Source organism: Lampris incognitus, chromosome 12, assembly GCF_029633865.1.
Source record: "Lampris incognitus isolate fLamInc1 chromosome 12, fLamInc1.hap2, whole genome shotgun sequence".
Lineage (NCBI taxonomy): Eukaryota > Metazoa > Chordata > Actinopteri > Lampriformes > Lampridae > Lampris > Lampris incognitus.
Window position 1 is genome coordinate 50930523 of NC_079222.1, and position 25068 is coordinate 50955590.

The window sequence follows — 25068 nt, forward strand, 5'->3', positions numbered from 1 at the left end:
CTTTGTCCACGTCTGTCCACATCTTCATTTGATGGCTGGGAGAGCTGGTGCTGGATCAGCTGGGAGAGCTTGGTCTGCTGCGTCCTGTGGGCCCAGGGACCACGGCCCTGCCTGGAGCTGCACCCAAAGAGCAAACACTGAGGGTGGTCTGACTGCACGCAGAAATGGGGCAGGCTAAGCTAAGTGCTAGCCCATGCAGACCAGCAGTTCCGATAACACTGAGGGTGGTCTGGTGGCGGAGGTGTGTTGAAGGTATCTGGCTGGGAGAGAGTTGGATCAGCTGGGGGAGCCTGGTCTTCGCTGTCCAGTGGGCCCAAGGACCATCACCAGGCCTAGAGCTGTGCCTAAGGAGGAAGCACCGAAGGCGTTCAGATAGGACGTGGAAGTGGGGAAGACTAAGCTAACTGATTTTTTTGTAGTTTGATATGTGTTCTTGTAGTTTTTAGATATTTGGATATATGTTTTTGTCTTTGTGTTGCACTGCTGTGGGCTGAGGGAAACAATGCTTAGTTTCATTTCATGTACGCCAGTGCATGAAATGAAATGACAGTGTTCCTAATTCCTGATTCCTGATTCCTGTGTTTGTAGTTAGCAAGCTGGTCCTGTGTGGGGTCCAGGTTGCTCTGATAGATGATGCAAATGAACTTACCAAGTTTCTCTTCACGCTATCAATCTTTCTGTCCTACGCATGCAGACATGAATCCATAATATCCCTACATCTGAATGTTTCATCCGACGCAGCAACTGCACCGTTCCACTTTTTAAACTCATGCTAACAAAATCATCCGAACCCAAAGAGCAATTAGAAACATATTTTAATACTGTTAATCTTCAACTAAAGACATAGTGTTTGCATGTATGCTAACTTTAACAAGAAGTCAAATGCATTGCTGTTGTTCTTTGACATTAGCAAACATTGGCATTATCTTTGGCAATATGATGGAAATTATTTACAATATTCAATGTTAGAAACAGTTTTATTGGTATTATCAGAAGGCCAGTTCAGTTGGCAGCACTGGCCTCAATAAAGTCACCAATCTATACTGTTTATCTTCCAGAAAGCTCAGTCTTTACACCAGTTACAACAGAGTTACTCTAGACAGAGCTGCGTAAGGTCCTCCTGGGTGCCTAGCTGGGTGCCTAGCTGGATGCCTAGCCGGATGCCTAGCTGGAAGATAAGATGTAGCAGACTTAGAGTCCTGTTCAGCACAGCTGTTGTTCACATCACTTTAGCCAAAACTTCAAAACTACTGCAGGACTAGAAGGAAGTAGCTTGTTTCTCCGCTCATCTGCACAGCAGAGAAGATAGGAAAGGTTTTCCAGGAAGAGAAGTCCCAGGAAACTTAGGTGGAGTTGCAGGGGTGGGCTGTGGCAGAGGAGCTATAGGTGTCTGAGCCCACCGGAGAGTACTGGACCCCAGGAACAGATAGATCAAGGTATTCCTGGTGAGAGGGTTAGAAGGTCAGAGAGGAGCTTCTTTGTCTTTCGAGATACGTCAATACCGACCTTGAAAATCAGTGTACTGCATTACCTGGTCAGACAGCAGAGAAAGAGTACGTTCTAAATCCTCCACCAGATGTTGGAAAGTGGGTCTACGTGATGGGACAGCATGCCAACAGTCTTTCATCATCAGGTACCTTCCAAACACACCACAGTATGAGAAACGGTGAAGAACTTTGTAAACGTCTCAGGTTTTCTGGGTAGCAGAAGTGTGTGTGTCTGTGTGTGTGTGTGTGTGTGTGTGTGTGTGTACTTACAGCTCCTGAGGGCATGCAGAAGGTCTCTCCATGCGATGTCCTTCCTTCAGCAGTTTGAAAAGCTCTTCTACAGGAACACCGGGGTAGGGAGAGCCCCCTAGCGTGAATATTTCCCAAAGCAAAACCCCAAACGACCACCTGCATGACAGATTAATCAACATTAAAGAAAAATAATAGTCTAATAAAGTCCCGCAGTCAACAAAAAATAAAAGGAAAATGACACTCACACATCACTTTGGTGTGTGTAGATACGGTCAAACAAAGCCTCTGGCGCCATCCATTTCACTGGCAGACGACCCTGGAAGAGAATGAACATATCATTCTCCAGCCACCTGTTCTTCACCTTATACCTTTAAGTAGCATACTTTAACAACAGATACTGACATCCATCTGCTCCGCTTACATTGGTGGTCTTCTTGTAGTAGTCGATGTGATGGATATCTCTGGCGAGACCAAAATCAGCTATCTTCATCACATTTTCTTCTGTGACGAGGACATTCCTGGCTGCCAGGTCTCTGTGAATACACTGTCAAGCGGCTGTGTCAATTCCAAGCAGTTGTGTGTCCTCAACGAGCTAAAAAATGAGCTAATTAGGAGTAAATGAAAGAGAACCAGATAAAAACATACCTTCCTCGAAGCTAGATACACCATTCCTCGAGCCACCTGGTAAGCAGCAGACACCAGCTCCCTTATCTCCAAATTGCACAAGGGCGTCTGCTTCGGGCCGCTCCAGTACTCCAGACCGACTGGCCGATGTCCACGGAGGTACTCCCTCAGATTGCCTTGTGATGCGTACTCCACCACCACATAGAGAGGGCCTGCGGCGGCAGCGGGGTCAGTTAACACACTTACCCTGAACAAATGACACAAATTACCATCATACACAAACCATAGTCCACACACCATCCTGAGTACAGGCTCCCAGCAGGTTGATGATGTTCTTGTGTTTGCCAATCATCTTCATCATTTCCATTTCAGAGATGAGGTCTGACAGATCCTTCTCTGTGGCATCCACTGCAAAACAGACAGATGTCGGACATCAGATGCGTGCACAGCAGATTTGAGAACCAGAACTTACTTGTAGATTGTAGAAGACATCTTACCTTTTAGCATCTTTACAGCAACCTTGGTGATGCGTGTGGGTTTATTTTTGTTAACCCCGACAAGCTCAGCGAGGACAACCTGACCAAAGCAGCCCTCTCCCAGAGGCTTCCCTAAGGTCAACCTGAGAACAGTACACAGACACACAATGCTGCTAACGCTTCATTCCATCACACAGTATCTATTACTACTACTGCTACTACTACTACTGCTGCTGCTACTACTTCCACTACTACTACTACTACCACCGCTGCTACTACTACTACCGCTGCTACTACTACTACCACTACCACCGCTGCTACTACTACTACTTCTACTACTACCACCACTACTACTACTACGACTACTACTACTACCACTACTACTGCTACTACTACTTCCACTACTACTACCACTACTACTGCTACTACTCCTACTACTACTACTACTACGACTTTCTTTCTTTTTTTGTTGGGTCGGCTGGGGGAGCCTGGTCTGCTGGGTCCGGTGGGCCCATGGATCATGGTCCTGCTTGGCGGTGCATCCGAGGAGGAAACACCGAGGACAGTCTGACAGGACGTGGAAGTGGGGCAGGCTAAGCTAACTGCTAGCCCATGCAGACCAGCAGGTCCGCCAGTCATCCTGGTGTTCGCGCTCTTGGACAGTGAATTTTTATTTATTTATCTTTTTGATATGTTGGATATATGTGCTCTTGTGGTTTGGATGTTTTGTCTTCGTGTTGCACCGCTGTGGGCTGGGGAAACCATGTTTCCTTTCCTTTCATGTACGCAGGTGCTTGAAATGAAATGACAAATTAATGTTCCTGATTCTTGATTCCTGATTCCTACTTTCGGCTGCTCCCGTTAGGGGTTCGCCACAGTGGGTCATCCATCTCCATCTCTTCCTGTCCTCTGCATCTTCCTCTGTCACACCAGCCACCTGCATGTCCTCCCTCACCACATCCATAAACCTCCTCTTTGACCTTCCTCTTCTCCTCTTCCCTGGCAGCTCCATATTCAGTCAATCATACAGCGACACACGAAAGAGGCTTGTACTGCTATGAATTAAAGTGTTATTTCATATATATATATATATATATACACTACCGTTCAAAAGTTTGGGATCACCCAAACAATTTTGTGTTTTCCATGAAAAGTCACACTTATTCACCACCATATGTTGTGAAATGAATAGAAAATAGAGTCAAGACATTGACAAGGTTAGAAATAATGATTTGTATTTGAAATAAGATTTTTTTTACATCAAACTTTGCTTTCGTCAAAGAATCCTCCATTTGCAGCAATTACAGCATTGCAGACCTTTGGCATTCTAGCTGTTAATTTGTTGAGGTAATCTGGAGAAATTGCACCCCACGCTTCCAGAAGCAGCTCCCACAAGTTGGATTGGTTGGATGGGCACTTCTTTGAGCAGATTGAGTTTCTGGAGCATCACATTTGTGGGGTCAATTAAACGCTCAAAATGGCCAGAAAAAGAGAACTTTCATCTGAAACTCGACAGTCTATTCTTGTTCTTAGAAATGAAGGCTATTCCATGTGAGAAATTGCTAAGAAATTGAAGATTTCCTACACCGGTGTGTACTACTCCCTTCAGAGGACAGCACAAACAGGCTCTAACCAGAGTAGAAAAAGAAGTGGGAGGCCGCGTTGCACAACTGAGCAAGAAGATAAGTACATTAGAGTCTCTAGTTTGAGAAACAGACGCCTCACAGGTCCCCAACTGGCATCTTCATTAAATAGTACCTGTTAGAGCCTGTTTGTGCTGTCCTCTGAAGGGAGTAGTACACACCGGTGTAGGAAATCTTCAATTTCTTAGCAATTTCTCGCATGGAATAGCCTTCATTTCTAAGAACAAGAATAGACTGTCGAGTTTCAGATGAAAGTTCTCTTTTTCTGGCCATTTTGAGCGTTTAATTGACCCCACAAATGTGATGCTCCAGAAACTCAATCTGCTCAAAGAAGTGCCCATCCAACCAATCCAACTTGTGGGAGCTGCTTCTGGAAGCGTGGGGTGCAATTTCTCCAGATTACCTCAACAAATTAACAGCTAGAATGCCAAAGGTCTGCAATGCTGTAATTGCTGCAAATGGAGGATTCTTTAACGAAAGCAAAGTTTGATGTAAAAAAAATCTTATTTCAAATACAAATCATTATTTCTAACCTTGTCAATGTCTTGACTCTATTTTCTATTCATTTCACAACATATGGTGGTGAATAAGTGTGACTTTTCATGGAAAACACGAAATTGTTTGGGTGATCCCAAACTTTTGAACGGTAGTGTATATATATATATATATATAGTATACAGTAAATCATACAGTATCGAAATCACAAATACACCACTTTAAATGAAGTTTATATTGCTTCCTGAAGACAATATGTCATAATCTGCTGCAGTACCTGTCACGAGACAGCTCCCACAGAGGGTCCTGCAGAAGCTCGTACTCTGACACCCCCGTCAGGATGGTGGTGGTCGCACTGGAGAGACGGGACTGACGTATCAGACACATCCCTGACTGAAGGGAGGACGAGGACTCAACTGACACCTAGGAGGGCAAAGGAAGGACAGGATGTCTGTGTGTTGTGTGTCCTTCATTTTTTTTTTCAGGGCATGATTTTTACCATCTTGGAGGCCATGGAAATAAAATAGCCAGGAATGGGTCACAAAGTAGAAAAAAGTAAATGTGAACATGTTTACTCTGTTTGAAACTGCTGTTCACAAAATCAGAAGTGTCCACTGAGTTTAAGGGGTAGTCCCGTTTCCAGGGTTTTTACTGTGTCCAACTTACACCTGGTGAGAAAACCTCGTCAACACCTTCTTTATGTGCACATGCGGTCTGACATTCTGCTGACCGCTGGGTTTAGCCTAGCTTAGTCTAGCCTGGCCTGGCCTAGCTGGCCTAGCCTAGCCTAGCTTAGCCTAGCCTGCCTGGCCTAACCTGGCCTAGCCTGGCCTAGCCTAGCCTAGTTTAGCCTAGCCTAGCCTAGCCTAGCCTGTGTTAGTGTGTTAGTTTGGATATGTGTGTTAGTTTGGATATGTGTGTTAGTGTGGATATGTGTGTTAGTGTGGATATGTGTGTTAGTTTGGATGTGTGTGTTAGTTTGGATATGTGTGTTAGTTTGGATATATGTGTTAGTTTAGATATGTGTGTTAGTTTAGATATGTATGTTAGTTTGGATATGTTTGCTAGTTTGGATATGTGTGTTAGTTTGGATGTGCGTGTTAGTTTGGATATATGTGTTAGTTTAGATATGTGTGTTAGTTTAGATATGTATGCTAGTTTGGATATCTGTGTTAGTGTGGATATGTGTGTTAGTTTGGATGTGTGTGTTAGTGTGGATATGTGTGTTACTTTGGATATGTGTGTTAGTTTGGATGTGTGTGTTAGTTTGGATATATGTGTTAGTTTAGATATGTGTGTTAGTTTAGATATGTATGTTAGTTTGGATATGTTTGCTAGTTTGGATATGTGTGTTAGTTTGGATGTGCGTGTTAGTTTGGATATATGTGTTAGTTTAGATATGTGTGTTAGTTTAGATATGTATGCTAGTTTGGATATCTGTGTTAGTGTGGATATGTGTGTTAGTTTGGATGTGTGTGTTAGTGTGGATATGTGTGTTACTTTGGATATGTGTGTTAGTTTGGATGTGTGTGTTAGTGTGGATATGTGTGTTACTTTGGATATGTGTGTTAGTTTGGATGTGTGTTTTAGTGTGGATATGTGTGTTAGTGTGGATATGTGTGTTAGTTTGGATGTGTGTGTTAGTTTGGATATGTGTGTTAGTTTGGATATATGTGTTAGTTTAGATATGTGTGTTAGTTTAGATATGTATGTTAGTTTGGATATGTTTGCTAGTTTGGATATGTGTGTTAGTTTGGATACGTGTGTTAGTTTGGATGTGCGTGTTAGTTTGGATATGTGTGTTAGTTTGGATGTGCGTGTTAGTTTGGATATGTGTGTTAGTTTAGATATGTATGCTAGTTTGGATATCTGTGTTAGTGTGGATATGTGTGTTAGTTTGGATGTGTGTGTTAGTGTGGATATGTGTGTTACTTTGGATATGTGTGTTAGTTTGGATGTGTGTTTTAGTGTGGATATGTGTGTTAGTGTGGATATGTGTGTTAGTGTGGATATGTGTGTTAGTTTAGATATGTGTGTTAGTTTGGATATGTGTGTTAGTGTAGATATGTGTGTTAGTTTGGATATGTGTGTTAGTGTGGATATGTGTGTTAGTTTAGATATGTGTGTTAGTTTGGATATGTGTGTTAGTGTAGATATGTGTGTTAGTTTGGATATGTGTGTTAGTGTGGATATGTGTGTTAGTGTGGATATGTGTGTTAGTGTGGATATGTGTGTTAGTGTGGATATGTGCGTTAGTTTGGATATGTGTGTTAGTGTGGATGTGTGTGTTACTTTGGATATGTGTGTTAGTGTGGATATGTGTGTTAGTGTGGATATGTGTGTTAGTGTGGATATGTGTGTTAGTGTGGATATGTGTGTTAGTGTGGATATGTGTGTTAGTGTGGATATGTGTGTTAGTGTGGATATGTGTGTGAGTGTGGATGTGTGTGTTAGTTTGGATGTGTGTTCTTGTAGTTGTTGTAGTTTTTGGATGTGTGTTGTTGTCTTCGTGTTGCACTGCTGTGGGGAAACCATGTTCGTTTCGTTTCATGTGCACAAGTGCATGGAATGAAGTGACAAATAAGACGGTCGGGGTTTCTGAGCTGAACAGCAGTACAGAAACCTGCTTGCCGGTGCTGGAGCGGCTGCATGCCAGAGACGAGTGTGAGTGACTGGCAGCCTTCAGAATGGGTTCCAGCACATTTAGCTACCGGCTGTGGGGACGATGTCTCCAGCCTCTGGACAGCAGGACAGTACTTATCACTGATGCAAGCACTTTGTGCAAATTGCATTTACATCTGGCTGAGATCCAAACGTGGTGCGAGCCAGACTATCTTGGGAAGTGGACTCGCAAACCTCAATCAGCATCTGTTTTTACATTATGGCGGCTGAAGAAGAGGACAGAGGAAGAAACGGTAGGATTTCATACCTGTCTCCTAAGAGGTATGCTCTTAGCCAGTTTTTGGACAGCCAGTTGACTGTTAAAGTCACTTTTCTTTGGCGCGCAGTAGAGCCGGCAGATGGTTGCTACGGCAACGAAGATGATCATGATGAAGAAGCCGAAACAATAGATGAAAATCTCCAAGTAGGTCTGAGAAGGCACGGGGGAGGGTGGCAGATCTAAGAGGGGGTTTAGAGTAGACATGAAAGGACACAGGTTAAGGCTGGAGGGTCACATCCCGGTCTGGAAGATCTGCTTCGGTCAGGTTCTGTGGCGCAGTGTCATAGAGGCTTCATATGAGTAGACGCACATTTCAGGCTACCTTCGACAACGGTGAGCCATGCCGAGTGGTGGGAGACCCCGATAGAGTTTCCTGCAAAACAGGTGTACTCTCCAGCATCATCCCGGGTGACGTTCTTCAGAGTCAAAACCTCCATCTCCTTATCCGTCGTGTTGAAACCAGCTGTCTGAGAAAAACAAACATGTAAGGGGGGGGGGAGTTGTTCAGTAAGCACTGCAGCAATACATCAGAGTCTTAACAAGCAGGTACACAGCAGTGGGCAGCCGCCGTGCAGCAACTCCAGTTCTCCTTTCCATGCCTTGCTCAGGGGCACAGACGGGAGTATTAACCCTAACATGCATGTCTTCTTGATGGTGGGGGGAACCTGGAGCACCTAGAGAACATGCACACAGAGGGCGTCCAGGGATGACCCCCAAGGTTAGACAAATACAGGGTTTGAAGCCAGGAGCTTCTTGCTGCGAGGCGGTGTGAGTGTCCAACAGGGTTTGTGTCGTGACACCACACCTTGTTGGATGTTGGATGGCAGCGTGGCCGGGCTGCAAAAATGTTCTCCATGTAAAACCGGGCCCCAGTGTGAAAAAGGCTTGTGGAACCCTGGCTCCACAAGGACTCCATAGGCATGCATTACTAGATGATGTTGGCTAAGGCAGTGGTCCCCAACCGGCTGATAGTGACTGACAGGTCAACTGCAGAAGCTTGAGCAGTAGACCTTGACATCTTTTGTAAACATAAAGTAAGAGTGGTAAACGTATCTTACATAGCGGTTGTGTACATAACTGGCGGCCATTGGAAACTTGTGTGCAGAGTGAAAAGCTGCAAAAAAAAAGTCTGTGGCTAATCAGGAATTGTTGAACAGCCGTCCCGTTCAAAACAGCTCTGCCCGTCGTCAGAATCTATCGCTGGAATTTATTTTCCTTCATTACATTTTGATTAAAACACAGCAAATGAAGAAGGGCCATCAAAGAAGATGGCAAGAAGCTATACTTCCCACCCAAAATGGCAAGGTCAAATTCCTTTTCAAGTTTCCAGGACAAGCTTTTGTCTTTTCTGTCACCAGCATGTATCAGTGGGGGGACATGTGGAGAGGCATCATGAAATAATCTGTGCCAGATCCCAAGCTCATTTCCCCGTCCATACAAAGGGAGTTCAGGGGTTAAAGGGGACTACGGACCCCAGCAGTCGCCCTTCAGAAAGTCACTTCCTGAGAATGGCGATCAACAAGTTCACCAGGACCTGCTGGACGGTCAAGCTTCCTTGCTGCTCATCTGATGCCTGAGACTGACAACCTCAGTGGACAACACACACTTCACACACACTTCACACACACTTCACACACACTTCACTGCCCTCACACACACTGTCCAAGCACAGGTAACACAGTAAGAACACATTAGTACATTGTGTATGTGTGTGCATGTGTGTACAAGCACATATGTTGTGTGATGGAGCTCCTCAAATCATCCTGCTAAGACTAGATCTGGTGCTGCATTCAGAGTCTCAAAGTGCTCCTGGACTCAGAAAGGGTGAGCACAACTGGACCATGGTGGAGTTATACTGACATGTGTGGTACCACATCACGTAGAACTTGACTCGTGGTAGACTTCAGTCCCAGAGCCTTGCATATGGACCCAGGGTGGACTTGTTACGCCACTGGGTGTTAGCCAGCTAAACTGGGCCATATCATACTATATACATACTATATGTATACTATATACATACTATATATGTACATATATAATATATACACAACTGCCACCTTCAGCCCCCTCACCTCACCCTCGTTCTTCTTAATTTCCAATTTTTTTCATCTTTTTCAAATTGTAAGTAGGTGGACTCATGCTGAAAACTGGTGTTTACTTTTATCTAAACAATATCGGTATTGATATAGTACTTGGGACCAAACATTTCCAAATTGGATTGGATTGGATTGGATTGGATTGGATTGGATTGGATTGGATTGGACTGGACTGGGCTGGATTGGATTGGACTGGATTGGACTGGACTGGACAGGACTGGACTGGATTGGATTGGATTGGATTGGACTGGATTGGATTGGATTGGATTGGGTTGGATTGGATTGGATTGGATTGGATTGGGTTGGATTGGATTGGATTGGGTTGGATTGGATTGGATTGGATTGGGTTGGATTGGATTGGATTGGATTGGATTGGATTGGGTTGGATTGGATTGGATTGGATTGGATTGGATTGGACTGGACTGGAATAGACTGGACTGGATTGGACTGGACTGGACTGAATTGGATTGGATTGGATTGGATTGGACTGGATTGGATTGGATTGGATTGGGTTGGATTGGATTGGATTGGATTGGATTGGATTGGATTGGATTGGATTGGACTGGACTGGATTAGACTGGACTGGATTGGATTGGATTGGATTGGATTGGATTGGACTGGATTGGACTGGATTGGATTGGATTGGATTGGATTGGATGCACTTTATTAATTCCCAAAGGGGACACGGGGTTTTTCACCCATGCACAGAATCCCAGGAATGACCCGGGACATAAACAGCTCTACATACACAGGAGGGCATCATCACTGCTTAAGAATCCACGAGCCAATAAAAGCAACCGTGACGTCCACTTCAAAACAATAAAAAGTAATGGAGGTATGCTGATAGAGGACTGCTGGGATAGGCTCCAGCATCCCCGCGACCCTGTGAGGAGGATAAGCGGCTTGGATGATGGATAATAATAATAATAATAATAATAATAATAATAATAATGACAATGATAATAATAATAATTTTATTTATTAGCACCTTTCGAAAAGGTGCTAATAAATAACAATGTTACAAAGTGCTTCAAAAAATGGATGGATGGCTGGATAAGCGGCTTGGATAATGGATGGATGGATTAATAGATGGATGAATGGATGGATGGATGGATGGATGGATGGATGGATGGATGGATGGATGGATTAATAGATGGATGGATTAATAGATGGATGAATGGATGGATGGATGGATGGATGGATGGATGGATGGATGGATGGATGGATGGATGGATGGATGGATGGATGGGTGGGTGGATAAGCAGCTTGGATAATGGATGGATGGATTAATAGATGGATGAATGGATGGACGGATGGATGGATGGATGGATGGATGCATGGATGGATAAGCGGCTTGGATAATGGATGGATGGATTAATAGATGGATGAATGGATGGATGGGTAGATGGACGGATGGATGGATGGATGGGTAGATTGACGGATGGATGGATGGATGCATGGATGGATGGGTGGGTGGATAAGCGGCTTGGATAATGGATGGATGGATTAATAGATGGATGAATGGATGGATGGATGGGTAGATGGACGGATGGATGGATGGATGCATGGATGGATGCATGGATGGATACGCGGCTTGGATAATGGATGGATGGGTGGATGGATATAACACAATTAACAGCCTATAAATACCATAAGACAGGCCTAATACACTGGGTTTCTGTACCAAGCCAACCCCACAGAAGTTCCACAATGGGGCAAATAAAACGCACACTAGACACATCCAAAAACAGGTCCACCGTGGCTAAAGACACCATAACAACTGACAAATAACACTCAGGGCGAGAAAAGGTTTTCATACGTACCTTTAAGACACGGACGTAAGACAGACCGTCTGGTCCCTGTCTGCTTCCGTTGACACTGATGTGTTTGAGCCACTGGATGTGCGGCTGAGGGTCGCTGAACACCCGGCACACGAAGTCCACATCAGTGCCCACTACCGCAGTTCTGTTGGCAGGCAGCCCCGCCTGCAGGATGGGTCTGTGTGGCGAACGCTCTGCAACACACAGGGACGCACTTCAGAGACAACCGACACCACAAATACACAAGGGAATCCTTTTAGAATATACTGATGAATATATCGCAAATATAACTAAAATAAATAAATAAATAAGTATATAGATATCAATAAGTATCTAAAAAGTATATAAATCATGCATGAATAAATATATAAATAAGTACATAAGTATAAATATAGATATGATCAAATATGAATAATAAATAAATAACTAAGATAAATATAACTGACAAATATACTGATAAAAACATACCTACTACATCCAGCAGGTAGGTATGCTTGAGGCTGCCATATTCATTCTGCACCACACAGGTGTAGTTCCCCTTATCGGATGGCACCACTGACTCCATTATCAGAGTCCACATGTGGTCCCTGATCTGAAAACAAAAGGGTACAGGTGCCAAAAAATAAAAACAAAGATAAAAAGAAAATTACCCCACAGGGGTTGTAAAAATCAGTTTTGGTGATGCCGCAGGGTTTACACTGGGGCCCACGGAGTTTTAATGGCTGGGGCATGCTGTGTACATGCTACACACCGCTGCAGTATGAAGACACAGGACACGTCGCAGTCCTGTTTTATGGACATACGACTTAACGTTCTGCTGTTTTCACTGACAGAAACACACCTTGAATCCACCAATTCGCTGGTCCTTCTTGAATTCCTTGCCATTCTTATACCAGCGGAGATGGGGGACGGGGTTCCCTGTGGCTTGGCATCGGAATTTAACGGTCTTACTTGCAGGAACGGCATGGAGCCGCTTCTCCATCTTGTCTGGCGTGACCCACTTAGGGCCCAGAGCTAGTGGGGAAAGGAGGGAACGGAAGAAATGCAGAAAAAGTCGAGTATTAAATATCATCGACAGTCCGTGTGGATTGGTGACAAACGCATTAGAAGCTGGACTCCAGCAGTGGAGAAAGTAGAGAGGAAATAAATACGATGCTTACGTTGGAGTTTTCCATTGCTGCTTGACATTTCATCTGACAGTTTATTTTCCTCCGAGGATGACTCATCGTCGTCATCATCGTCATCGCCTTCATCTTCAGATGACTGAACAGTATCGCCTAAGATAGACGGGTAGATGTCAAGTCAGGGAGGGTGGAGTCAGGTCACCTGGACGCAACGTGTCCAACATGTGCAGACGTCACGTCAGGCTGCTCGGCGTGTGTATACGTTGTGACGGCAGAGAGCGGCGAGGGCAGCCCGTGTGGGTGGAGCAGGCTTTAAGCTCCGCCCCCACCAGACGGCGCAGAAACCGTAGCACGCTGCAGCAGGCCACCATCTCCAGAGCTTCAGAGACTTCCTGCTTCCACGCCCTAACCATTAACAGCTTGTTAAATACTCAAACACGCAAATCCTTAAAGCTCTTCCTGCAAACCCCAAGTTATTTTAGGACAGGGGGAGGGGGGGAGGGGGGGGGGCCGGTGGAAAATGGTAATAATGCAAAAACAGCCTAAAGATAGAAATCTAAGTCAAACTTTAAAGCAGGCCATGCGCTATCTGCACTGCAGATTAGGGAAGTGCCCTGCAGATCAGACAGACATGCGTTCAGTCCCCAGACGAGAAGCGGGTGCGACTGGTTGGACTGTGCTGGCTTTTAGAAACGCAACGGCACCAACATCAAGGACCTGAAGGACCGAGCCCACTCGGAAAAACCAGAGAGCGGGGGGAGGGAAGTGGTTTGAACCCCGAGAGCTAAACTGTCATTTGAAAGAACAGAGCGGAGTGAGGTGGGAAAATGAAAGCAGGCTTTGTTTATGGAAAAAAGGAGCAGCAGCGGCGGCGGCGGCGGAGAAGTTAATTCTGATGTGCTCCCGACTGAGGGACAGAAAAAAGGAGCATGAGCTCAAAAACAACAGTGTTGCACACACTTGTGTTCAGCTGGCAGGCAGATGGCTGGGATGAAGACAGGAAAACACATCCGCGAGGTATGCATGCCCACTCACACACCCTAACATACACACTGGCATGAGGGCATGCTGGGCAGCGCTCCCTGCAGACATGACTGTATTTTTACCCAGCTGACTACTCCTAAGGAATCTGACCAGCGTTAACAGCCAGCTGCAGAGCCGTGTGTGTGTGTGTGTGTGTGTGTGTGTGTGTGTGTGTCTGTGCCATGTGTCTGGACAGGATGTGCAGACCATAACCAGTGCTCTGGGAGCCAAGCCTTGGTCTCACCATGAAAAATCACTTAAACCATGGTAAGAGGCTTCAAAGTCAAACACGGCCAAACCTTGAACTGGCTTTCTTATTGCAGCAATTTGCTCACAGGGAGGTTTTATAGAGAAACACGGAATCCTGGGACTTCACACAGTTGCTTTTTAAAGCAACACCTCGCCTAGGAGCAAACCAAGATGTGGAACCCAGGCACAAAAGAGCCTCGCCAGCACATGCACACACACCCACACACACACACACACCCACACACACACACAAGAGGACAAACGTGTGAATTGCTTCTTGTTGAGTCTTACTAGTTTCTGGGTCGTCGGTCGCAGCCCTGCAGCGGGTCGGGGGGGACTGGACCAGGAGAAGCAGCAGGACCCAGAGCAGCAGGAAAACGCAGCGGGGCAGGAACATTCTAGGAAGTGGAGCAGCGACCATCTCCAGGGAAAAAATGATGCATCAACTCACAAGAACCTCAAGACAGGACGCACACTGCAACAGAAAGGGGCAGAAGAAGGGCGGACAAGGGAGAAAGTAAGGGCAGGTACAAAGTGAGACCCAACACAAAGGTCGACATACTGTAGCACAATTCCCTGTGTCCTTTACCAACTAGACAATTGGAATTATCACAATTATCATCATCCTCGCATCCCCCTAACCCCTTCCCTCCTCCAGCCCAGCCTCCTACTACTCCAGATTCTTTCACAGCCTCCCGGAGGAGTCTTCCGGTCCGGGCAGGCTGACCCAGTTCCTCTGGGAGCAACGCTTGACTAAAGACGTCACTCAGCTGAGTGATGAAACGGATCTCTCGATAACCTGTGTTTTATAACATAACGTTGTATTCCCACGAAGCGATTCAGCCGTCTTTGGTTTTCTTACCTGGGTTATTGAGCATGCATCAAGACCCCCAGGATCCTCACACTGCGTCACCTTCCCCTTTGAGGGAGGAAGACGGTGAGATGAAGCCAGCTAACAAACAGACCGTTAGCACTAAGTCATCTATCATAGGTTCCCCTGGAACCACTGAACATCTGTCAGGGGCCAAATATAGCAGATGAGGTATATCCAAAACCGGCTTCACGTAAAAAGACAAAAAGATACGGACACACCAAACACACATCAAGTAGAAACAGAAAAACACACTCATAGACACAAACACATGCACAAATACACACATGCCTCAGACCATAACACAGAACGGCGCCATCCTTCTCACCAAGTCCGTGTGTCAAATCTCTTCCCTACAAACTAATACATTATCCAAGTACGGCAAACAGGAGAACGAAAGCTAGAAAACCTCATGGACATACAGGGAAAGTAGAGGACAGTAGTGTGGCAAGACACTAAATGACAACATGCCCAGAGGGCCTCGTAAACCAGATGAAATGTGGCGTGCTGGCACCACAGAGCACTCGCCTTGTACTTCCCTGCACTTAGACAGCCCGGACAGCTGAGGACAAGTGCTGCAGACACAAACTACCACGTCCAAGTCACACTACAGCCATGTCGGTACACAGTCTGCCCTTCAGCTGATTATATATGGGAGCGATGCTGTGTCTCGTCTCATCTCATCTCATCTCATCTCTTCTCATCTCTTCTCTTCTCATCTCATCTCATCCCATCCCATCTTATCTCATCTCATCACATCTCATCACATCTCATCACATCTCATCTCATCTCATCTCATCTCATCTCATCTCATCTCATCTCATCTCATCTCATCTCATCTCTTCTCTTCTCATCTCATCTCATCACATCTCATCACATCACATCTCATCTCATCTCATCTCATCACATTTCATCACATCTCATCATATCTCATCTTATCACATCTCATCTCATCTCATCTCATCACCAGCCGCTTCGGGTCGCGGCAGCTGCAAGCTAAGTAGGGCACTCCAGCTATCCCTCTCCCCAGCAACGCCCTCCAGCTCTTCCTGCGGGATCCCAAGGCGTTCCCAGGCCAGATTAGACATGTAGTCCCTCCAGCGAGTTCTGGGTCTACCCCGGGGTCTCCTCCCAGTTGAAGCACCCAGGAGGCATCCTAATCAGATGTCCGAACCACCTCAACTGGCTCCTTTCGACACGAAGGAGCAGCGGCTCTACTCCGAGCTCCCTCCAGATGTCCGAGCTCCTCACCCTATCTCTAAGGCTGAGCCCAGACACCCTACGGAGGAAACTCATTTCAGCCGCTTGTATCCACGATCTCACGCTTTCGGTCACTACCCAAAGCTCATGACCATAGGTGAGGGCTGGAACCAAGACTGACTGGTAAACTGAGAGCTTTGTCTTCTGGCTCAGCTCCCTCTTCACCACAACGGTCCGGTACAACGTCCGCATTACTGCTGATGCTGCACCAATCCGCCTGTCAATCTCCCGCTCCATCCTACCCTCACTCGTGAACAAGACCCCGAGGTACTTGAACTCCTTCACTTGAGGCAACAACTCATCCCCAACCCGGAGGGAGCAATCCACCATGTTTATGGCCTCAGACTTGGAGGTGCTGACTCTCATCCCGGCCATTTCACACTCAGCTGCAAACCGCCCCAGTGCACACTGGAGGTCGTGTTCTGATGAAGCCAACAAAACCACATCATCTGCGACGAGCAGAGATGCAGTCCTGAGGTTCCCAAATCGGACACACTCCTCACCTCAGCTGTGCCTTGAGATCCTGTCCATGAATATCACAAACAGAATTGGAGACAAGGGACAACCTTGGCGGAGTCCGATACCCACCGAAAACCTGTTTGACTTTGTGATGAGAATGTGGACACAGCTCTCACTTTGGTTATACAAGGACTGGATGGCTTGTAGCAACTACCCCGGTACCCCATACTCCCACAATACCCCCCCCCCCACACACAGAGTGCCCCAGGGTACACAGTCATAAGCCTTCTCCAAGTGCACAAAACACATGTAGACTGGCTGGTCAAACCCCCATGCCCCCTCTGCACTTCCGCAAGGGTAAAGAGGTGGTCCGTTGTTCCACGGCCAGGACAGAATCCACATTGTTCCTCCTGGTTCGCCGATCGGCCGGAGCCTCCTTTCCAGCACCCTAGAGTAGACCTTCCCAGGGAGGCTGAGCAGTGTGGTGCCCCGATGACTGGAGCACCCCCTCCCTCCCCCCTTGTGTCTCAAGTGAACAATATGATAGAATGAATATAACATGATAAAATAAACATCAAGTAGAAATGTCAAGAGATAGATGAATACTACGATCCGCTCATCTGTGTTCAGCGTCTTACATACAAACAAACCGAGACACAGAGGTGCCGCTAGGTCCACTGATACTGCACTGTGTCTTACTGTGTCACGTGGCACAGGGTCTTTAGGGAAGGTGCTATGTCCACGGCAGGGAGAGAGCAAGAAAGAGGGGCGTGGGGAGGGGGGGAGGAGGGGAGGGGGTGTGTTGAAGGATTGTTACATGTTTAACATTGCTCCCACTTTAGTGCATCACAACACAATCTAGCATTGTGTGTGTAATCACGTGGTCACTAATGTGCACCAGACCAGTTCCCTGTGCTGCAGGGGTCTGCAGAGTGGACTGGGGTACAGAAAGCTGCTGTAGGTTGCATGAAATTGAAATAATTTTACAAAAAAAAAACAAAAACACAAACACAAAAAACAAACAAACAAACAAAACCAAAAAGACAACTGAACACCTTTCCCAACACGCACGAGGCCCTCGACTAAGCTCAATGTTATGTATGTCCTGCACCTCCAGCAGAGGACCAAGCCGCCCAGCTCCGGTCCATGTGCTGGATCCTCTGACGTCACAGGAAATGACTGAACACATTGAAAGCGTGTCCGTCTTGTAAGGTGTCGCTGCACATGAAGTAGTAAATTAACATGCAGCACGATTGTTTTTGTGCGGTTTCCATGTTTTCAGATGTTTTGAACAATCATCTTTTCAACACACTGACACCCTTTATGGTTTACTGTGGCCAACAACAACAATAAAATCAATGCCAAATGTTAATATCTAAAATCTATCTCAATTTAATGCCAAATGTGTTGCATGATTTTGGGATTTGTTGAAAATCAGTCTTATACAAGGGGAAACATGCAGCCTGTTGCCAAACAAGTCTTGATCCTTAAACCTTGAGATTTGGAGTCCAGCTCACTGACCATTACACCGTCACAATACTGGTGTGTTTAGGACCGACTGAAACCCGAGTCAGCATGCAGCTCTGTGTAGCATTGTGTTGTGGCACATGTAAACGGCTGATGGCACAACACCAGGCAGGATGTGACAGATTTGCCGTTACGTTGTCTATCTTTCTCTCTTTTGCTGAGGCAGTTGGCTCCTAAACACCCTTTGCCACAGAATCCACTCCACGATTTCCGTTTGCAGAGGCCTCACCCAGTACCGTCCATGCAGTGACTAAAGGCCGGCGCGGACTCATCGCAGTCGTAAAATCTGGGCTTGCGGACGTCCGCTTTTAGTCCGCTTTTAGTCCGGCGGAGTATGTTTGGGCCTTTAGTCCACGTCTGTGTTTAAATGTTGTCTTGGTTTGATGGCTGGGAGAGCTTGGTCTGCTGTGGGCCCAGGGACCACGGCCCTGCCCGGAGCTGCGACCAAGGAGCTAACCCCGAGGGCGGTCTGACAGGACGCGGAAGCGGGGCAGGCTAAGCTAACTGCTAGCCCATGCAGACCGGCAGTTCCCATAACACCGAGGGCGGTCTGACAGGACGCGGAAGCGGGGCAGGCTAAGCTAACTGCTAGCCCATGCAGACCGGCAGTTCCCATAACACCGAGGGCGGTCTGACAGGACGCGGAAGCGGGGCAGGCTAAGCTAACTGCTAGCCCATGCAGACCGGCAGTTCCCATAACACCGAGGGCGGTCTGACAGGACGCGGAAGCGGGGCAGGCTAAGCTAACTGCTAGCCCATGCAGACCGGCAGTTCCCATAACACCGAGGGCGGTCTGACAGGACGCGGAAGCGGGGCAGGCTAAGCTAACTGCTAGCCCATGCAGACCGGCAGTTCCCATAACACCGAGGGCGGTCTGGCCGCGGCCTCGCCTGGTGTTGACTGTGGTGTTTTTGGTGTTGTCGTGTGGAGTGCGGGGAGGTGGGTCGAAGGTGTCTGGCTAGGAGAGCTGGTGCTGGATCAGCTGGGAAAGCTTGGTCCGCTACCTCCGGTGGGCCCAAGGACCACGGCCCTGCCCGGAGCTGTGCATGAGGAGGAAGCACCAGTGCGGTCTGACAGGACACAGAAGCGGGGCAGGCCAGCAGTCCCCACAGTCATCCTGGCTGGTGTTTGTTCCCTTGGACAGTGGTTTTTGTTTTGATATATGTGTCTGTGTAGACATGTGTATTAGTTAGTATGTGTGTTCTTGAAGTTCTTGCAGTTTTTGGATGCGTTTTTGTCTTTGTGTTGCACTGCTGTGGGCTGGGGAAACCATATTATGTGTCATTTCATGTACGGAAACGACAAATAAAGTGTTCCTGATTCCTGATTCCTGCTGATCTACTCCATGTTCCTCCATGATCCTCCACTCAAAAACTACCCCCACCACCCCACCCCACCCCACCCCACCCCACCCAGCTGTTATATGTCACAAAACAATACAAATGCACCCCCCCATGCAGAGTTATGCATCACATCAGCTGGTAGAGTTCTGGCCCACCTGACTGGTTAACACGACCCCCTACTTACCAAGTCATCCAAAGCCATTAAAAAGAAAACTAGGCAATACGATTATTAACTTCCGGATACAGTTTATAAACCATGCAGGAGGCTGTTCTGAACGTTGTGGAGGCTCTTAATGATATATTATGTTTTTTAAAAAGTACACGGGGTGTCGTTTTTTATGGGAGAAGACATGTCGTCGTGCTTCGTCTCACCTTGGTGTGTTGAGAGTCCAGGTCCTGACAACATGGCAGCTCTGGCAGCACAGTGTCCTGTCAGCTTGATGAAGGCAGAGTGTTTTCGTTGTTTGAATTGTTGCAGGAATTTCCTAAGTAGGCACTTGAAGGTACAAGGAGCTTCCTGTTGAGAGAGATTAAACTGATTGGTTAGGGGGGAAATAATCCCTGAACGCACAGGAGAATTTATGGAGCGTCACACTATCTTCATCAAACATTACCTCTGAAGATCTTAACCAGTCTCCCAAACCCACCCCTCCAACACCCTCTGCTCTTCCTTTGTCACAACATCTCATAAAACAAGTGTATTTCTCTCTCTCTCCAGCCCCCATCCCGTTGTTTAGCTACGCCTTACCAACCCCTCGGCTACACGGCACGCTGGCAGACAGGCTCTTCTGGTCATATTTACAGACCACTGACAAGTTCTCATTTCAGGCCCACATAACATGTCAGTACACCAGTCTGTGAATAATAACAGGACCGCGCCATGGAGGGAGAGGGGCACGTACTTCTTGCACTTGGGGGAAAAAGCAAGTCACCGCTGAATTGGGATTTTATGACACACAAGGGAAAGAAACTAAAGGAAGTTAGGAGAGAGTAGAGGGAGGTGTAAGACTGGAGCAGGGTCATCCTAAAAACTGAGCTGGCCTGCCTCTAGCTTACCAGCGCTAACCAGAAAGCACTCAGCGCAGCTGAAACTCAAACTCCAACTAAACTAAACTAAAATAACTAAACTAACTTAATTGAACTAACCCAAACTAACCCAAACTAACTAACTAAACTATCTAAAATAAAATAAAATAAACTAACTAAACTAACCAAACTAACTAAACTAATTAAAATAAACTAACTAACTACACTACACTAAACTAACTAAACTAATTTAAATAAACTAACTAAAATAAACCAACATAAACTAACTAACTAAACTAAACTAACTAAAATAAAATAAAATAAAATAACTAAACTAACCAAACTAACTAAACTAAACTAATTAAAATAAACTAACTAACTACACTACACTAAACTAACTAAACTAAACTAATTAAAATAAACTAAAATAAACCAACATAAACTAACTAACTAAACTAAAATAACTAAAATAAAATAAAATAACTAAACTAAACTAAACTAACCAAACTAACTAAACTAAACTAACGTAAATAAACTAACGTAAATAAACTAACTAAACTACGTAAACTAAAATAAACTAACTAAATTAACTAAAATAAAATAAACTATCTAAAATAAAATGAAATAAACTAACAAAACTAAACTAAACTAATTAAAATAAACTAACTAACTACACTAAACCAACTAAAATAAAATAAAACAAACTAACTAAATTAAACTAACTAACTAACTAAACTAAATTAAACTAACTAAATTAAACTAAACTAAGCTAACTAAACTAAGTAAAATAAACCTAATTAAACGAACTAAATTAAACTAAACTAAGCTAACTAAACTAAGTAAAATAAACCTAATTAAACTAACTAAATTAAACTAAACTAAACTAAGCTAACTAAACTAACTAACTAAACTAAACTAACTAAATAAACTAAGCTAAATAAACTAAACGAAAACGAAAACTCTGCAACTAAAAGCAATGTCTTAAAAGTGACGATATGATTTACACAATTTTAGACAAGGCCAACACAAACCTCCCCACATGGAAAGTTTCTAAGCAACCAAGTGTCCTCACGCAAGCTCAAACATTTCAAACTCAAACTCAAAATATCTCAACCTCACACCATGCCACGAACAGTGCTGAATGAGAAGCTGAAGCCAGAATACATGACATATGATCAAATTGCCATGACAGAATCATTTCCCTAATCAGTCTAATTCAGTGGTTCTCAAACTGGGGGGCATGAAGGGGGGGGGGCTAACATACATGACTTTGGGTGAACACTATAAAGTGAAGTTGCACACTGATATTTGGCCACATTGTGGTTGCCAAACGCTGTAAAGCAACACAGAAGAAGGCTAATTAGGGACGAATTAGAGGCGTAGCGGCCTATTCCGTTGCCTAACAACACGGGGATCGCCGGTTTGAATCCCAGTGTTGCCTCCGGCTTGGTCGGGCGTCCCTACAGACACAATTGGCCGTGTCTGCGGGTGGGAAGCCGGATGTGGGTATGTGTCCTGGTCGCTCGCTGCATTAGCGCCTCCTCTGGTCGGTCGAGGCGTCTTGTCGGGGGGGGGGACTGGGAGGAATAGCGTGATCCTCCCAGGCACTACGTCCCCCTGGTGAAACTCCTCACTGTCAGGTGAAAAGAAGTGGCTGGTGACTCCACATGTATGGGAGGAGACATGTGGTGGTCTACAACCCTCCCCGGATGGGCAGAGGGGGTGGAGCAGCGGCCGGGAGGGCTCGGAAGAGTGGAGTAATTGGACGAGTACAATTGGGGAGAAAAAGGGGCAAAAATCCCCCCCCCCATGAAACTGTCCAGACGCCGGATGTGAGTAGCGTCCTGCTAAACGTCCCTCTCAGGTCGTCCATTAGTGAGTGAGTGACCACAATTCGTGACGCATAGCCCAGGGCGGCAGTTGTGTGGCACCATGGGGAAAAATAGAGTGGCAGAAGAGTGGCAGTCTCACAGCCGCATCCCTGATTTGCAGCACAAAAGAAGCCAACACCAGTCACTGGAGAGACTGCAGGACTAGAAGTGTAATTCTTGCAGAGGAAGAGTTCAGGTTTCTGTTTATACTCGGGGGAGTTGGTAAACTTGCCATTTTCGTGCAGAGATGCAATTTTGAGCAAATCTGTTGAGAGCAACGAATGTTGTAACACAGTGAAAGAGCAGAACATGCACGCTGCAGTGCCTCCTTTAATGCCTCTGGTCTGGAAGGGACTGGTTCCTCGTCCGGTTTTTTGCAGCAAGATGTCACAAGCTGGAGCTGCAGTTCTGTACGACTTACAGACGGGTCACACACATTATATAGGAGTTTGCAAGCAAAGGACGTGTCTAACAGTGTGTTTATGTGGGTGAATGTGTGTGTGGGGGGGGGGGAGGGGGCTTGAAAATATGTTTATCTACAAAATGAGGCCCTGCAGAAAACGTGTGGAACCGCTGGTCTACTTTGCACCGAGTAAAGCCAGAGCAGGAGTGTAAGCATGATGCCTTGACCTCCTCAGATGATCACCTCCAGCAGGAGATGCTCCACAACACATCATCATGGAGGGAAACACACTCAGCAACAATACAACAACGCAGCACCGTCCTGGCAAAAGGTGTACCAGTCACATAAGAAGTGATGCTATGAGTTGTGTATGCGTAAGGGTGGTGTATGGATGGATGAGTTGGAGGACCGCTGACATAATCCAAGGGTCAAAACACATTTGAGAGCAAATGCGTTTTGTTTGGATAGTCGTTAAAAGCGAATCCTCACGTCTCATCCGTGTCAGTTCACCGTGTGGGTGTTTTTCCTAGTCCTCGGACACATGGTATAAAGTCCTCTATGCAAAGCCAATAACTAAACGAAAAAGGCACCAATACAAAATGAAGACGTCTGGAGGAGTAAAAGTTTGATTTGGAGAAGAACTCCCACAGGGCGCCCTCGTTCTTACCTGTAAGTTTGGAGTTATCCAAAGACGTGGGGGCCAAAACGTGTACTTTTACCGTAGACTGGCAACACGGCTATGGTAAATACTGACGTGGGAGAGGTCTGGGAGAACCGGCTATATCATCACGTAGTCCAGTAACCTGTGCAGACGCAACATGTGGCGTGTTAGTCCTGGATACATGGTTCCGTCTCCTGAAGACGTCTCGGTGGTCTACTCCAGACCTCTATCTCCCTGAGAGAAAACGTGGAAACTGTCCTCCATTCACCGTGGCACGCTGCAAATGTTGCCCGGCGTCTACGGCGCAACGCCTCCGACGGGAACGTAGTATCGCCTTCAACGCGAATAACCCCGAACACGACTAACCCCGAACACGACTAACCCCGAACGCGACTAATCCCGAACACGACTAATCCCGAACACGACTAATCCCGAACACGACTAATCCCAGCCATCCATGGATTCATGGATTCCTGGCATGGGAGGCATCTCGTACGCAGGCTGTGGCGCGGACCAGGCGTCGTGCGCATGTACGCAGCTGGAGGAGAAGTGCTCTGGTGGAGAAGTGCTCTGGCGGAGAAGTGCTCTGGCGGAGAAGTGCTCTGGTGGAGAAGTGCTCTGGTGGAGAAGTGCTCAGGTGGCCACTGCCCTCTAGACAACACTGACGGAGTTTCTGCTCCTTTAAGATGCCATAGTCTTTACCTTGGTCTGCTCTTTCAGACATTTTCATGTGACTGGTTTTCATCGGGACGGGCAGTGGGTTGAGAACAAAGGACTCAGCATGCGACCTGGGGAGTTTGTAAAATGCAAGGTTTGTGCGTCAGTATTGTGAACGTTCATGTATTCTCAGCAGTCTGGCGTATACTTTACAGTGCATGGTGCGTGTGAAGTGGGCACAGAAAGTTGCTGGATTTATTCTCCGTATCACTTTCCTGTGATCCTAATCAGCTGTTTACACAGACGATAGACCAGACCAGTCCTGATTACGTCACCACCCAGCAGATGCGCGCGAGCGCGCGCGCACACACAGATCAGCATAGAGATGGGCGAGAGAGAGGGGGAGGGGGCTGAAAGGGGGTGTTCCACAGATGGCTTCCATTGTGAATTCATGGGGTGGTGTGTGTTCGAGAGCGTCGGAGACAGAACAATGTGGTCCAGTGTTTCTAGCCGGGTGTTTGTGAGTGCACAGCAAAACACAGAGCGCAGATACAGAGCGGGATTGTGGTTCATTCTAAACAGCACATACATACATTTTGCAAGGAATGCAAGGGAAGGTTTGAAGTATGGCAGTGTTCCTCCGGCGGGGTGCAACAAGAGCCAGGCTGCACTGCTGGAGAGGGTGCAAAAAGGGCCCTCGGGATCCTCTCCAGAGGCTGCAGCCCACCACCGCAACTCCCGTCTCCCCAGGGCCGGAGGG

General features: G+C 46.4%; 1 protein-coding gene across 1 annotated transcript; it reads right to left on the minus strand.

Annotated features, from left to right (window-relative positions):
- Nucleotides 1–829: 829 nt before the first annotated feature.
- LOC130121878 (fibroblast growth factor receptor 1-A-like) lies at nucleotides 830–24236 on the minus strand. Its single transcript, XM_056290826.1, has 18 exons — nucleotides 23658–24236; nucleotides 20063–20207; nucleotides 14522–14705; nucleotides 12995–13111; nucleotides 12676–12848; nucleotides 12303–12426; nucleotides 11838–12028; nucleotides 8241–8385; nucleotides 7907–8097; nucleotides 5255–5400; nucleotides 2861–2982; nucleotides 2661–2771; nucleotides 2385–2575; nucleotides 2161–2283; nucleotides 1985–2055; nucleotides 1758–1895; nucleotides 1532–1637; nucleotides 830–1442 (listed from the first exon to the last, which is right to left on the minus strand). Exons 3-18 carry the CDS (start codon nucleotides 14649–14651, stop codon nucleotides 1344–1346), a joined length of 2178 nt encoding a protein of 725 aa, XP_056146801.1. The 5' UTR covers nucleotides 14652–14705; nucleotides 20063–20207; nucleotides 23658–24236; the 3' UTR covers nucleotides 830–1343.
- Nucleotides 24237–25068: the final 832 nt, after the last annotated feature.